At 55.1% G+C, this 14,451-nt stretch overlaps 1 protein-coding gene across 4 annotated transcripts in view; it reads left to right on the top strand.

Annotated features, from left to right (window-relative positions):
* The window catches only part of SMOC1 (SPARC related modular calcium binding 1), a 176,323-nt gene extending 162,121 nt beyond the window's left edge, over positions 1 to 14,202 (top strand). For 3 of the 4 annotated variants that reach the window (XM_045288159.1, XM_045288157.1, XM_045288160.1), the window contains exons 11-13: positions 5,496 to 5,740; positions 11,602 to 11,655; positions 12,248 to 14,202. In XM_045288159.1, the coding sequence (XP_045144094.1) occupies positions 5,496 to 5,740; positions 11,602 to 11,655; positions 12,248 to 12,264 (316 nt within the window). In that variant the 3' untranslated portion in view covers positions 12,265 to 14,202. The remainder of the gene's footprint in view (positions 1 to 5,495; positions 5,741 to 11,601; positions 11,656 to 12,247) is intronic. The other variant, XM_045288158.1, reaches the window with a different exon arrangement.
* The last annotated feature ends 249 nt before the right edge of the window (positions 14,203 to 14,451 follow it).

The raw sequence follows: 14,451 nt of genomic DNA, 5'->3' as shown, positions 1-14,451 counted from the left end.
TTCACCCTTTGACTAGCCTCCATATGGCACGTCTTGGTGCCCATCAGTGCTTTGTCAACCCCAGAGGGGATTGTTGAGATCCTAGCCGGCAGTCTTCTAGAGCACAGGACCCCTCTTCTCCCTCCATTCTTCTTTTGGGAAACCCGACTTGGACGGTGAGTGTGGTCAAAGGGGAGCTGGGCTATAGGAGCCTCCTGGTCCTTTGTACAGTCTCACCTCCCACCTCCAGGAGAGAACATTGGAACTGTGGTTTTCTCCTTCCTGCCCAGTGTGGTTGCCCCTTGATAGCTTTGCAAGGAAGAAGCTGGAATGTGGCTGACTTGGCATCTCCTAGCACTCCCAACTGCCCAATCTGGGGCCTCTGTCATGCAGCTGGTGGGGCTTGGGCCCAACCCCAGACGGGGCTCCGTTGGTCTGCTTAGCTTGGCTGGTGCATCCCGGCAAGCCTGCCTTTCCTTCTCTAAAACTGCTTGGGACAGCAGAACCAGGCCCAAGATCTTGGCCAGGGCAGGCATCCTTGTGGTCAATGGAGCTGGCTCTCCAACACAGCAGTGCAGCCAAAGCCTGGCAGGGCTGAGGCTGCCGAGGCAAAGCTGAATGCGCTGGAGGAGAAGGGCGGCACCTGTTGTTTCTGCATCTGGGAGAAGTCTCAACCGGGTCTCGTGCCGAGGGGTCTCCTCCCTGAGGGTTTTCCTCAGCCCTGGAGGCAGGAAGCAGTAGACTGGCCACCAGAAAGGCCCAGAAGTAGGCCAGAGAGCAGAAGTTTACTGAACCATAGACTTCCAAAAACCTGGAATCTGGTATCACGTGGGTGTGTCTTTAGGAGTCCCAGGATGATATAAGCGGTGGAGTGCTCAGTGACGAGCCAATACATAGGCTCTTCAAACTCGCTCTGAGGACCTTGGAAGAAAGGCCTGGTGGTCTGCTTCCCAAAGGCCCCAGCTTGGAATACCGACAAGCACCCTTCTGCTCTGTGCACATGGCGGTCCCAGGAGTCAGCTGTATTGGGTTTGTTTTCCCTACTCTGGTCAAGGAAACTTGGCTCTTCTGTGCCCAACGGTCCCCTTTAATGCACGTGGAACCTCCCCAGAGCAAGGCCCATTGCATAGACCAGGGCATGCTGGTACAGTGAATCATTGCATCGAACCCTCTAACTTGGGGTCCCCAACCTTTGAGCAGCTGTGTGTATCCTCCGTCCTGGCCTCGGCCTGGTGTGCCTGGATGCACAGGATGTGGAGGGACGAGGGCCTGATACCAGTGTCAGCCTCAAGCTGGGCGTGCAAGGGGCAGGTGTGTTTTACAAGGATGTTCCTAGGAAGTTGCAAGAGCTGGAGGCCTTGAGGGGGGGTGGCTGGAAGGTCAAGGGGAGTGGGAAGCAGGACCCTCAGTCTTCCTTAGCTCCAAGTATGTGGTGGGGAGTCTAATGAGGATGGGAAGCCCTCCAGTAAAGATTCCCCAAAAGATTTCTGGAAGACTTCTGGGGCGGCCTTCCTGCCCTGTCCCTGTCCAGCATGCCCCGGGAAGATCTCAGTTCATAGAGGTTCTCTTGTGGGCTTTTTGCACCCACCTGCTTCTGGCCTGAGGTGAGAGTTCTGTGTCAGGACTCCCAAGAGATCCCCGCCTTGATCCAAACCTGCGCACAGCCCCAGAACTGAAGGTTGTTGCCCTGAGTTATGGGGTTTTCCACCACATGTCCTTAGGAGCTCCCTCTTTTCCTTGTTTGTGTTTTGCTGGAAATGGAAGAAGTAACCCCACACTTCTCCCAGCTGCTCTTTTGTCTTGCCTCTTCTTCTTGAAGAAGCTTCATGCTTAAATGCTCTTCTGGGACCATCACTGGGGTCCCCTGTTCTTGGATCAAAGGTTCTTAGCCTGGATTCACAGACTTCGGGTGGGATGGAAGGGGCCCATTAGTCCTCTAGAAAAAGAAGCCTTCTGTGTCTGTGTGTGTATGTCCCTTGAGCAAGACAGTAGCTTATTTAGATTCTCAGAGGTTTCCAAACCAAACCAAACCAAACCCCTCACTGCCGCGAAGTCGGTTCCAACTCACAGCAACCGTATGGGACCATATAGGACCATTCCTGTGAGTTTCCAAGCCTGTAACTCCTGCTGGGAGTCAAAAGCCCCGTCTTCCTCCCTTGGAGAAGCTGTTGGTTGGGAACTGCTGACCTTGCAGATCGCAGCCCAACATGCAACCACTAGGCCACCGAGGCGCCTCCAGAAGGGGCCGGAGCGTCTAAAAGGAAGAAAGGCTGGTTTTGGAGGCATTTGGAGCTTGGCTTGCCAACGGTGTTGGGTTTCACAGCAGGAGCCTAGGCTTGGCCAGGTGTCCGTGTAAAACAGGGGCTCTCTTACTTCGCGGGGCTTTCCTGACACCCTAGCAACTAGGACGCAGAGAGCACTGTGCTGGCTGCGAGGGGAGTGGGAAGCAGGACCCTCAGCCTCCACTCGTCCCCTGGCCTGGCTCAGCCCCAGGGTAGACTGTCGGCTCCAGAGGTGTCTTAGGGAACCCAGAAACCCCGCTTGAGAGGACCCAGAGGTGCTTCCTGAACATCTCAGCCCCCTGCTGCTCACTCCAGGGGTCAGCTCAGGAGGCAGGGTGAGCAGGCCAGAAGTGAGCAATGGTGGCTGCTCCGTGCTGGGGTCCCGCAGAGGAGACAGCCTGGTCCCCCTCCGAGGCAGACAGGGAGAGTCAGCATGAAGGGACCAGCAACCAGGTGATGACCGGGGGTCCGACAGGAAGGGACTTCTCTCTAGGGACCGCAAAGGAGGGAGAAGAATTGTCCCTGGCTGTGACCGAGCCCAGAGGAAGGAGGGGAGGGCTCAAGCCTGGACCTGCTGACACCTGGACAGGCGGGAGCAGGGGCACGTGGTGGAGGGAGCGAGCCTCCCCTGGCAGGGTGTCTGGGCAGGATGACCTCATCCCTTCCCTCTGACTGGGGCTTTATTATTCCAGGCTCTAGGTAGACATGACGCCATGCTGAACCTAAAGGTGAAAGAAAAGCCACGTGCTTGTACCCTGGGGCTCTCGTGGCCCCCTGGTGGGAGAAGCAGAGTGGGCAGGCTGCCTTAGAAATGCTGGACTGCACCCAATGGGAGATGCCTTCCTGGGGTCTCCCTTATCTCTCCCCCCATCCCAGCCAGTACCGTCCTCACGTAGAAAGGAGGACAGAGGCAGGTAGGACTCTTCAAGAGGAGGCTGGCCCCTCCCTGACTGCACACCCAACATCCCCAATCGAGCCGCATTCTGCTTGTCCACTGGGTGTGCCCTGCAGGTCAGGCTGGGAGAGAGGGCACGGCGGTAAAAGAAACCACCAGACCAGTTGCCAGTCGAGTTGATTGCACTGGGGTGGGGTGGTGGGGGACCTCATGAATAGAACTGTGATCCAAAGCATTTTCAGCAGCTGAGTTTTCAATAGACCGCCAGGCTTTTCCTCCAGGGTGCCCATGGGGGGACTCAACCTACAGGCTCTTGGCTAGCAGCAGCCAGCGTGGTAGCCATGCGCACACCGCGGGGCTATGGAGGAAGACTACAAGCACCAAATACCGTGTCTCGGCAGAGAGAATTCTGCACTCCATGCTGCGGCGCACCATGCCTGTTTCACAGAGCTGTCAGCCTTGCCTCCACAAGTTTCCCACAAACCAGAGGCAGAAGGTGGACCCCACTGTTCCCCCTCATACCTTCCCCAGCTCCTCCTCGGGCAACACCTGCAAGCCGGCAGGCCCGTGAATTGTGCCCTCTTTGGATCAGGACTCGCCAGGAGTCAGAGGGTCTAAAGGAACGTGCCAAGGTGGAAACCCATCCAATAGGCATCCCTGGGCTTTTTCTGTAGCAAAACAGCTTCTCTCTTAAACTTGGAGGCCACAGAGCGGGGAGAAGGGGAGGCAATTGGCTGGCTCCTTCGTAAGGAGGTTTCAGAGGTGGGAGACTCCTTGCGAAGCCTGGGTGGCATAGTGGATATGCGTTGGGTTGCAAGGTCAGCAGTTCTAAACCACTAGCTGTTCCTTGGGAGAAAGACGGGACTTTCTACTCCCACAAAAGTTACAGTCTCAGAAATTCACAGGGTCAGGTCTACCCTGTCTGATAGAGTCTCTGAGTCATCATGGCATTTTGGCAGCGAGGAAGTCACACTTCCTGCTAGGAAACTCAGCAGACACCAGGGAAAGGCCGTTGCACGGGCCTTGACTATTTCTCTTATTCAGGATGCACTGACAGCGCGGAACCTCCGGTCTGGTGCCCCTGTGTGACAATGAGCTTGTCGTTCCTCCAAGCCCTGCTTCCGTCTAGGGCGGTCCACCTGGGCCCTGCAGACCAAGCCCTCGAATGTATGGGACTCCCGGCCTCACCCTCTTGCCCTTCCCAAGGGGAACTGGCCCAGGAACTTGACCCCATGTGTCTCAAGGGCCTCCACTCAGCACCACGCCCTCGAGTCCTGGCTCCCGGGCTCGGCCCTCTTAGTTGAAGCCCGGCCACCGCTCTAGAAGAGCACGCTCTATGTTTTTAGGTATTAGTCACCAACCTGAATCCTTTGGGGACAAGGTGTGGCCCAGATGAGTCATTAAGATGTGTGTGTGTGTGTGTGTGTGTAGGCAATGTGTACCATTATATATGTGAACGTGGAACTTTGGGATTTGTGTGTGTGTGTGTGTGTGTGACCACAGACACACGTTAATGGCCCCTCTGGGCAGCTCTTTAGGAAGAACCCTGGCTCCACAAGTCCAGCATTACTCGGCAGAATCACTCCAGCCCTCCCGACTCACCCCCTTAGGTCTGGGGCTTGCTGAGTTTTTGAACTTCCATGGGTGCCCACCCCAATTGCCTCCTTCTCCCCATTTCTACCACACTTGGGTCCCCGGCAGCGATAATCCCGGGGCCCGTCACAGTTTGACTGTCACTGAGTGGCTTCGTGAGTTCAGGCTCGGCCTCACAGAGATGGTGATCTCCTTGAGGTCCAGGGCTCCGACTTGGACACCCTCCCAGCAGCTGGCCTGCTACTGGGTGTGCACGGTGGGAGGAGAAAGGGCTCCTGCAGCGCTCGGCACGGACGATCCTTCCCCATCCTCGTGTGTATTCACAAGTGCGCTTGCACGTGTGTGAAGATCAGCTTGCCTGGCAGGGGACACTAGACCAGGGGCACCATTTGGATCCCAGCTGTGGTTTTCTCAGGTCCCTATCTGGGTGCAGACTGATCAATGTCGGCCAGATGTCTTGAGCACCCATCTCGTCCCAGCATGTTCCTGGCTATCTGTAGCGGTGAGGCTGTTTCCCCTCTTAAAAGATCACCCACTTTGGGACTCTCCAGAAATGAATCATCTAATCTGAATGTTCACGTTGAAGAGGGTGGCCTGATTCCCTTACAGGCTGAGAAAGTCTGGGAGGTCTTCGGCCTGCATCCCTCGGGAGCCAGCTCTTTGTGGGGAGCATCGTGGTAGGAGGCATGCTTCCTGTAAGACCCTAAGCAGCGATCCCTGGGTTGGGGTGTCTGTCTGTGGCCCAGGTTCCCTGAGCCCGACCCCAGCCACACCCTGGAGGAGCGTGTGGTGCACTGGTACTTCAGCCAGGTGGACAACAACGGCAGCGGCGACATCAGCAAGAGGGAGATGAAGCCCTTCAAGCGCTACGTGAAGAAGAAAGCCAAGCCCAAGAAATGCGCCCGGCGTTTCCCCGACTACTGTGACATCAACAAGGACAAGGTCATTTCTCTGCCTGAACTGAAGGGCTGCCTGGGTGTTAGCAAGGAAGGTGAGTGCTCTCTCCTATACTCCTGAGCCTGCCTGGGCACAGGGCTCAAAGGTTCCCCTAATAGATGATGCCCATCCCTGATACTCGACTCTTCAGCTATTTGCTGGGGTGGGGGGTAGGGGGGTTATGCTTTGGGATGAGGACGGGGCTTTCTACTCCGTAGTGTTGCAGTCTCAGGAATCCTCTTCTACAGGGTCACTGCCAGTCAGCATCGACTCGGTGGCAGTGGGTTAGTTTGGGTTTCATTTGATGTGATGTTTTATACTTGGTGTCAGATGCCGTGATGGAATTGACTGCTCAGGTGGCTATCCTTAGGTGGTCTACTGAGAAGATAATTAGTAAGCCAGTTATATACCTTCTGATAAATGCTATTAGAATGTATTGGTTAGGCTAGGCTAGGCTGTGGGAACAAATAGGTCCATACATGTAACGACAGCCCAGTGGAATTGTTTTGTTGTGTCCATATATCATAGTGAAGCATGGTGCCAGGGGGTGGTGGTGGTGGTGTGTGTGTGTGTGTGTGTGTGTGTGTAAGATCTTAAATCAGCTGGGAGGACAGGCAATCTTGGGAAGCTTTGTGAGGGAAGTGAGATCTAAACCAGAGGCCAGTAATCCAGGGATCTGATCCCATCCATCTGATCCCATCCATGGCTGGTTCTGTATGGCTCATGACCTAAGCCTGCTTTTAGCTTTTGACAACAGTTGGAATGGAAAGAACAAGAACAGACACAGAGACGATCTACGACTCACAAAATCTACACGACTCACTGTCTGGCCGTTTGGAGAGTCCCTGTGAGTTGGCATCCCCTTGGCAGCAATGGGGTTAGCTTGCCCAGAGCTGGTGGCAGACACGACCCGGGGATGAGGAGCCATTGGCTAAGCAGGGGTTCAGAGGCAGGAAGAGGGCTCTAAATGGAGGCAAATGAGGTTTTGAGACCTTGAGGGGAGGACGCAGATTTTTAGAAGAACCTAAAGTTGTTCATGTGACTGACATTGGAAAGTAGCAGGAGAGGCTTTTAGCAGGGCTGTGGAAAGCGTTGTAGGGATTCAACCAGAGACCTTATAGGCTCCGTTGTGCTTCAGTTTTTCAGGTGACTGTGTATCAGGGAGTGGGAAGTGATCAAGCCCTGGTCCTGAGGAGATAATCCCACCGTTTGGGTGAGAGGTGATGAAAAAGGCATTAAGGGGTGAGGGATCGAGTCAAGAGACAGAGACAGTGCAGCGTAGGAAGGAAAAGATCAACTTCAGGACTCGCTGACGGAGTGCACATAGGGGCTGAGGAGTGGCTTGGGCAGCGTGAGGGTGGACACATTCACCGAGGTGGGCCCTGGGGAAGGAAGGGCAGGTCTAGCTGGAAGGAGGAGGGAGTACAGAGAGGGCAGCCTCGACGCGTGGTGTAGGATGGGCCCATAGAACCAGTGGGTCTGTAGCCCAGGTGAAGTTGCAGATTTATTTGCATGACACCTGCTTATTTGAAATGGAGGTTTTTCGAAGAGGCTGCAATTACCTGGGGCGAGGCGTTTCTTTGTTGTAACTCTGGTATCAGTGTGAATCCAAAATCTTTCCTGGTTAACGTGAGCCCAGTGTTTCTCAGCATGCAAGACAGATGTTCAGTCACAGGCATCCAGCCTTAGGAGCTGTCCACTCCCTGGCTGGGCTCTGGCCTGGGGCATGCGACACAGAGTGAGTTACTGCATCAGTCTGCGCTCCCTGTCAGATGAACATGACAGATCCCATCTTTTAAATGACTGAACCCGGAGAAAGATTCTTAGTGACTTTAAAATAAATTCTGGGTACGGTCCTTCTTCTGGCCAATGAGAGACATGTAGTATGGAGCTCCCAGACCACGGCGCAGTATGGCAGTCCCGCCCCTGGCTCTCCCTGCACCGCGTGCAACCATCCCGTGTTTCCATTTTTTATCTGTATAGTAGGAAGAAGAGCCACAGTACCTGTCCAGGTTGTGTTGATCAAGTAGAGAAAAAAAATGCTAAGCATTTATCATCATGCCCATGCCACCGAGAGACGTCGGCAACACTTGATGCTTATTTTCAGTCATCTTCATAGGCTCCCTCTCCCTGCCTGCCAATAGCACTAGCCAATGGCCTTGCGACCTCTTTTCCCGATTCCCACTTAAAGCCGTGGACTGTGTCTTATCTGGCTGATTCCTAATGTCTGGCAGCATCCAGACCACCTGACAGTAGCTTATAACAATCCTCATCGAATGAACGCATGAATGAAGAGGTGGCAACGTAATGCTTAGCAGCCTTGGCTTCTGTGTTCATTTGGGCGGAGGACCAACATGGGGAGACCATTTGGTGTTTGTTAAGACCTTAACCCTCCTAGGACAACTCATGGCTGAAGGAGAGATGGGGTCACAGAGGGTGACAGGGACTCTGACCTCATTTCCCCTTCCCATGCTGATGGTTCTGGGCTGCACAGTACCCGGTGCGGTGGCCTTGGTGTAGGGAGCCCAGGTTTGTTCGGAAGCCTTGGGGCATGGGGCCTGAAGGAGGCTGCAGGGAGAACTGCAGACTTTGAGTGCTGAGAGTTGTGATGTCCCCCCCAGCCCGGCCCAGCCCGACAGGTTTCAGTTCTAAGTGACCATGCTAGCTGTGCCCAAGAGGGCCCTTGGTGTGTTGACATACAATTGTCATTTTTCTTGGCCCAGAACCTTCAACCCATCCCTCTGACCTCCTTCACCCCAAAGATGAGACTCAGGGTACCAGAGACCTCTGGGACCAGTGTTGACCCCTGAATGAAAATATGGCTAGCGTGCCTGTGTTGACATATTTGTGTATGTGCCTGTGTGTGCCTGCATGTCTGTGTGTGTGCTTGTGCACATGCCTGCTTGTTTATCCAGGTGTGCAAATGTCTGTGGCTATCTGTGTGTGCATGTGTCTGTGTACCTGTCTGAGTGTGCATCTATGCAGGGGTCTGGAAACTTGTCTGTGTGCTCATGTGCGCATGATCTGTGCATATGTGTGCGCATGTGTCTATGTAGGTGCACGAGAGTGGAACATTCAGAGGGGATTACACAATGGGAGGTGGGAGGAGGCTCCACGGATTTAAGGAAGGTGAGGAAACTGAGCAGAGTGAGTCTCCCTTCACTCCTTGTCTATAGCCCCCCCACGACACCCTACTTTAGACTCCTAGAATCTTTGAGCTGGACGGCTGCTTAGATCCCCTACTCCATTCTGCAGTTGAGGAGTCTGGGCTCAGCGAGATACATCACAGCTAGCATGGGAGCCAACCTCAGAATTCCCAGGCCAGACCGCCGTCCCTTCCATGAGAAACCCTTCAGAGGGTCTGAAGATGGTCCTCTGTGTGAGCGGACAACCTTACTTGCTTGACGGAGGCCAAGGAAGGTCAAGACGGGTGGTGACTCCCAAGTAGCAGACCTAGCCAGGGGATGGTGTCAGCAGGCGTATAGGGTGCCAGGGGAGGACAGCTGTAGAATGAACGGCTACTGTGGGGCACAGCAGAGGCGAAGATGGGGACCCAGATCACTCCCCATCTAGTGCAGAGGGGCCTGTGGGTGAGAGTCAGAGGGGACTGGCTTTCACCTCAGCTCTGCCACTGATTCGCTCTGTCATGGTTAGTAAGCTCCCTAAACCCTGAACTTGAGTTTCCCCTCTGTAAAACTGGAAGTGATCGTGCACACCTGTTAGGGTGGTGGTGAAGATTGAACAAGGCAAGGCACGTGAAGAGCTTGGGATAGTCCCTGGAATGTGTGACATGCACAAAAGAAATTATTATTCGTGAAAGAGCACGCTCACGGGTGACGACATGACAGATAGCTTCCCTCGGCCCCAGCTCCCTGGGAGAGGCAGAAAAGCCAGTGGACTAGATGGTGTGTAGCAGGGATTGGAGCCACTGGAGGTGGGTTATCTGGTGTCGCGTGGTGCCCTCTGGTGGGCCAAGAGGGGTTTGCACACCAGGTGGGGTCCATGGGAATGGGAAGTCAGACCTGGAGCTTGGGGCAAAGTGTAGTTTTGGGTTTGAGATACCGGGTTGGGGGGGCGGGGGGAGATGCCACCAGAGCACAGTGGCTTGTGCCACTGGACAAGTCACTAAGGAGCTGCGCCCTCCACCACCACCGCCACTGGCATGAAGAAGTCAGACCCAACTTCTAACTGAAGGAAGAGCCTCTTTCTCAACCAGTGGCAGGGTGGAGGCTAGTTGCCCTTCAGTTGCTCCAGGCTGCCCCGTCCTCACAGTGGCTCTTCCTCCCCCTGCACTCCAGGGTGTGAATGCACAACCAGGGCATCCGGAGGCAGGCAGCTCAAGAACGAATTGTGCATTACCGCAAAACCACTATGCCATCTGGGCAAGCTAACATCAGGCCCCCAAGCTTCCGCTTCCCCATCATGCCCTGGGGAGCCTAGCTGGACTTCCGCAGAAAGGCCGCCAGGGCGCAGGACAGGGAAGGAGCCTCTCGCCGCCAGCCTTCTGCAGTGAGAGCTAGTTACGGGCCACCCCCCGGATTGCTGGTGGGTTGTCTTCTGGAAGGCCTAGATCTTTCTGGCTGCCCCTAAGAGAATCAGCTCCCCGGCGGGTGGGACGTGCAGAAGCAAGATGGGATTTGGAGCTGCCTGGCCAGCGGGGCTGCCACTCTCCTTCCAAGTTTGTTTCCCCGTGTGTAGAACTGGACACAGCAATAGCTAAGCGTTTCACCCACCGGTAGTCATGGAGATGGCCCAGGACCGGGCAGAGGTTGGTCCCATCATGCGTGGGGTCACCAGGAGTCAGGAGCTGGCACCGTGGCAGCCGACGACAATAGCTGGCTCCCTGGCTGTGCTCAGCCCCCCAAAAGGAATCGCCGTGACTGGGGACAGGGTGGTGGCGGCGGCGGCTGTGCACTTGGAGCTGGGACTTCCCACCATCCTGGATGGATGGACTGGGTTCCACAGCCCTTGATCCCCCTCGAAGCTGTCCTCCCACCTCCACCAGTGAATCCTCATGACCCGATCAGGGCCATGCCTTCTATGGAGGGACCAGAGAGGTTCCAGGGCATGCACAAAGTCATACCAACCTTGAGGGTCCCAGAGAGCTGGCCCAGTCTTTGGTGGCCCTCCACCCCACCCTGCTTCTCCTGTAGGACACACCCAGATACTGTCGGAGCTAACACAGCTAGGCTCAGAACCGTGCAGCCCCTCTCTGGGCAGGGACAGGTGTTAGCAGCAGCCCTGGGAGCTCCTGTAGGGTCCTTGAGTGCTCTGGACCTCTGTTTCTGGACCTGGAAAGTGGAGGGGCCAGACCAACTGATGGCCCCAATCCTTCCCAGCTCAGATTCTATGACTTGGGGGACCAGGACCCAAGAAGGTGATGCAAGTCTCCACCAGTGCCAAAGCCCATCTTAGTAAGATCTGAGGGTCCCCCAGGGAGCCCCAGCAGGGACCTGGCTTTATAGAAAGAAAACTGCAAAAGAACCTCATGCCATCGAGTCAATTCTGACTCAGAGAGACCCCCTGGGCAGAGTAGAACTGCCCCTGTGGGTTCCCAAGGTGGTGAATCTATACGGAAGTAGAAAGCCTCATCTTTGTCCCACAGAGGAGCTGGTGGGTTCAAACCACTGACCTTGCGGTGAGCTGCCCAACAGGAAATCCACTAGGCCACCAGGGCCCCTTGACGGAAAGAAAACTGCGTTTAAAGGTGTTGTCGCTCCCAGGTGAAGTAGGGCCGGCAATGTCTACACAATACAAAGTTTGACCACAAGCCCCTGGCTCTTTCTCATCTGCAACCTTCATTTGAGGGGGTGGAGGGGCGGGGGTAATCGAGGAGGTAGGAAACCAGGTAAAGGAAAAGCTGTCAGTTCCCTGGGTCCAGGCTGCCCAAATGACATCTGTCCTTCTTTGTTACAGGTGGTAACCTTGGCAGCTTCCCTCAAGGGAAACGAGCCAGCCCAAACACATTCAGTAAGTTTCCTTCTCTCTCAGGCATCCCCTGCAGGCCCAGTGCCACTTTGCTTTGCTAGTGCTGTGGGAGGGCAGGCGTGGAGGGGAGGAGGACTGGAGCTGAGAGGTTGCCCCAATGACTTAGACTCCCATGGCCATCCTTTGACAAGGAGACAAGACAGCGATTGGGCGAGAGCTAAGAGGACCCTGCTGCCCACGCCTGTGAACGAGCCCCTATCACTCCGGCCCCCCCTTGAGAGGCTGGCATCCTGGGGCAGTGTGCACAACCCTCACCCTGTGCCTCCTGGGCAGATGCTCGTATCGAGACTATCAAGCGCATCTTGCAATGGCAACAGACGGGCCGGCCAAACATGAGTTGAGTCCAAAGCCTAGGTTCCTCACTCCCCACTGCAGCCCTAGGGCGTAAACTCAGAAAGACCACCCAAAGAAGGAGCCTCACTGCCTTCCAGTCAAACCCAACTCACAGCAACCTTACAGGGCAGGAAAGGCTGCCCTTGGGGGAAAGGATGTCTACCGCTTGATTGCTCTTAAACCCTGCTCTAACTTCTTATCTGTTCCCTCCCATCTCTGTGCAACCTCCCTCCCCTCCCAGTAGGACGCCTTGTCTAAGAGGCAGAAAACCCAAGGGAAGATGGAGAGAGCCCGGGACAGACAGGACGGATCTTCAGAAACCTGACCTTCGAGGTTGCCCGAGGCCCAGACACATCCATGTAACACGAGCGGTGCCTGCGTGTTTGCACTTTGAATAACTCTCATTTGCGTGTTGTTTCTGGTCTCATTGGGCAATGCCAGTATCTAGATGCCACCGGGGGAAAAGGAACGGGAAGAAGAACTGTGTATTCTGGTATTTTGAATTTTTGGATCTGCTACTGACAACTTTAGTTTATTGGGGCGTGGTGGGGTGGGGGGGCGTGGTTGGGGTTGAGAAGAAAGAGATTTATATGCTGTATATAAATATATATGTAAATTGTATAGTTCTTCTGTACAGGCATTGGCATGGCTGTTGGTGTCTTCTCATCCCTATCCCTGCGGTGGAGGGTGGGGATTCGGGACGTGGGGTCCAGCTTTCTAGAACCCAGGGCTCCATCCCCAGCCCACCTCTCTGCTTCCTAGATCCCGGCCCTCATGCGCGTGCAGCTGTGAGCCTGGCAATGACCCCATGGACTCCCCGGGTCCCTTTCAGATAGCGGGCGGTGGTGCTCCACGCCATTAACTGTCACAGCTGGCAGGCCACTTGGTCTTTGGCCTTCTCCAAGAAAGGTTGGGCCAGGGAGTGGGGAGGGGGCTCCAGAGCTTATGGGTGACTGCCGCAGGCACCAGTCCTCCCATGCGCTCCCTCGCGCCAGACCCCCAGGTGACCTGTAATCCGCAGGCACACCAGTATCTCAGTGGCCCACTGAGCAAATGAGCACCCCCAAGGATCTGCAGTAGATGGATGTAAACTCTTTAATCCCGGCTCACCATCCACTCTGCATAAAGCACCATGCTAGTCAAAGATGAAAGAGACGCATAGTAGGACCCCTAACTGCATAGCTGTTCCATATCAGTGCCGCCCAGAGGGGGCAGAGGACAGAAAACCTGCATTGGTATGTGCAGTGCCAACAGGAGAGCCGCTGACCTGAGAAGACGTCTCGCCCCCCTGCAAGTCCACCCACGGGACTTCCCGAGACAGTCCTGTTAAGACTACCATCCTCAGGGGTTGGGCCAAGTCTGAGGGAGGAGCTGGGTCAGGCCCGGTGTGAGTCACGCCAGCATCATTGTGTTCTTAAGCCCCACACGGAAGTTCTTTATGCGCCCTCAGATTACCTCTCGGATGTCAAAGCTATCGGCCCGTTCCAGAAGTAAGATCAATCTTGAGTCTCTCTACTACTGCCTCTCCTGCAAGTGTAAGGATAAGAGCCCAATGACGGAGGAATCTAGGCCTAACTTTCTGGATGTTGTACAAGGCACCAGGGTGGGCTGTCCAGAACTTCTGGGCAGAGGCACGTCTTCCTCTGCCCAGATAACGGTGCCCCTTCACCCAGAGAGCAACAGGCTGCCCTGGTGCCTCTTCCCGTGAATGGTTCTGGGCAGCAAGGGGGGCCTGTTAGCCCAGGAATGCACTCAGAGCGACTGCCTTCATCCCAGTGTTCCCATGAGCATCCACCGTGGCTGACTGGTTCCCCATTTGAGGTCTGGAAGCAAGTGTCCAGTAGAGAGAGTCTTCTCTGTATGGGCCTGATGGGACCTCAGGTTCTAGGAAGTTCTAGATGTTCAGGTGATGGTTCTAGAGTTTTTCAGGGCCCAACTAGGTTTGATAAGGCAGAAAGGGCACCCTCTCCTGTAGTGGAGCCAGAGAGTTTAGCATGCTGACCTGGGTGGGCCTAAGAGCAGATCCAGCCCCCTATTCTGGCCTCAAGGCGCCTCCTTGTAGATGTTCAGTCTTTCCCAGGCGAATCTTTCCACCCTCACCTACGTGTAGACTGTTTTGTGATTTTCCTTTGTGAGGGAGGGAGGGCAATCTATTTGTAGTTCATTTGATAAACAAATAAAAATGGGTAAACTTGGGTGGCTCTTGCCTCTTCCTTCCAGTGACTTCCTCTGACTCCCGGGAGGGTCTCATCCCTCGAAGGTTGAGTCATTTCCCCTGGTCTGGGGCAGTGCCCTCTCTTCTCAGACCCCTAGGACATCTGAGTCGGTGAACGATGTAGCGTCCAGCCACAAGGTGGCCACAAGGTGGCACTGTGTTCTACACTGAGGGCTCCATTCTCCCTCACCCAGGGTTCTTGCGCCCTGCAATCCCGCTTCCTTACAGCT

This window comes from Echinops telfairi, unplaced genomic scaffold (assembly GCF_000313985.2).
Source record: "Echinops telfairi isolate 266 unplaced genomic scaffold, ASM31398v2 ScPeMD7_18;HRSCAF=68, whole genome shotgun sequence".
In the NCBI taxonomy this organism is placed as follows: domain Eukaryota; kingdom Metazoa; phylum Chordata; class Mammalia; order Afrosoricida; family Tenrecidae; genus Echinops; species Echinops telfairi.
This window is presented reverse-complemented; position numbering and strand designations above follow the sequence as displayed.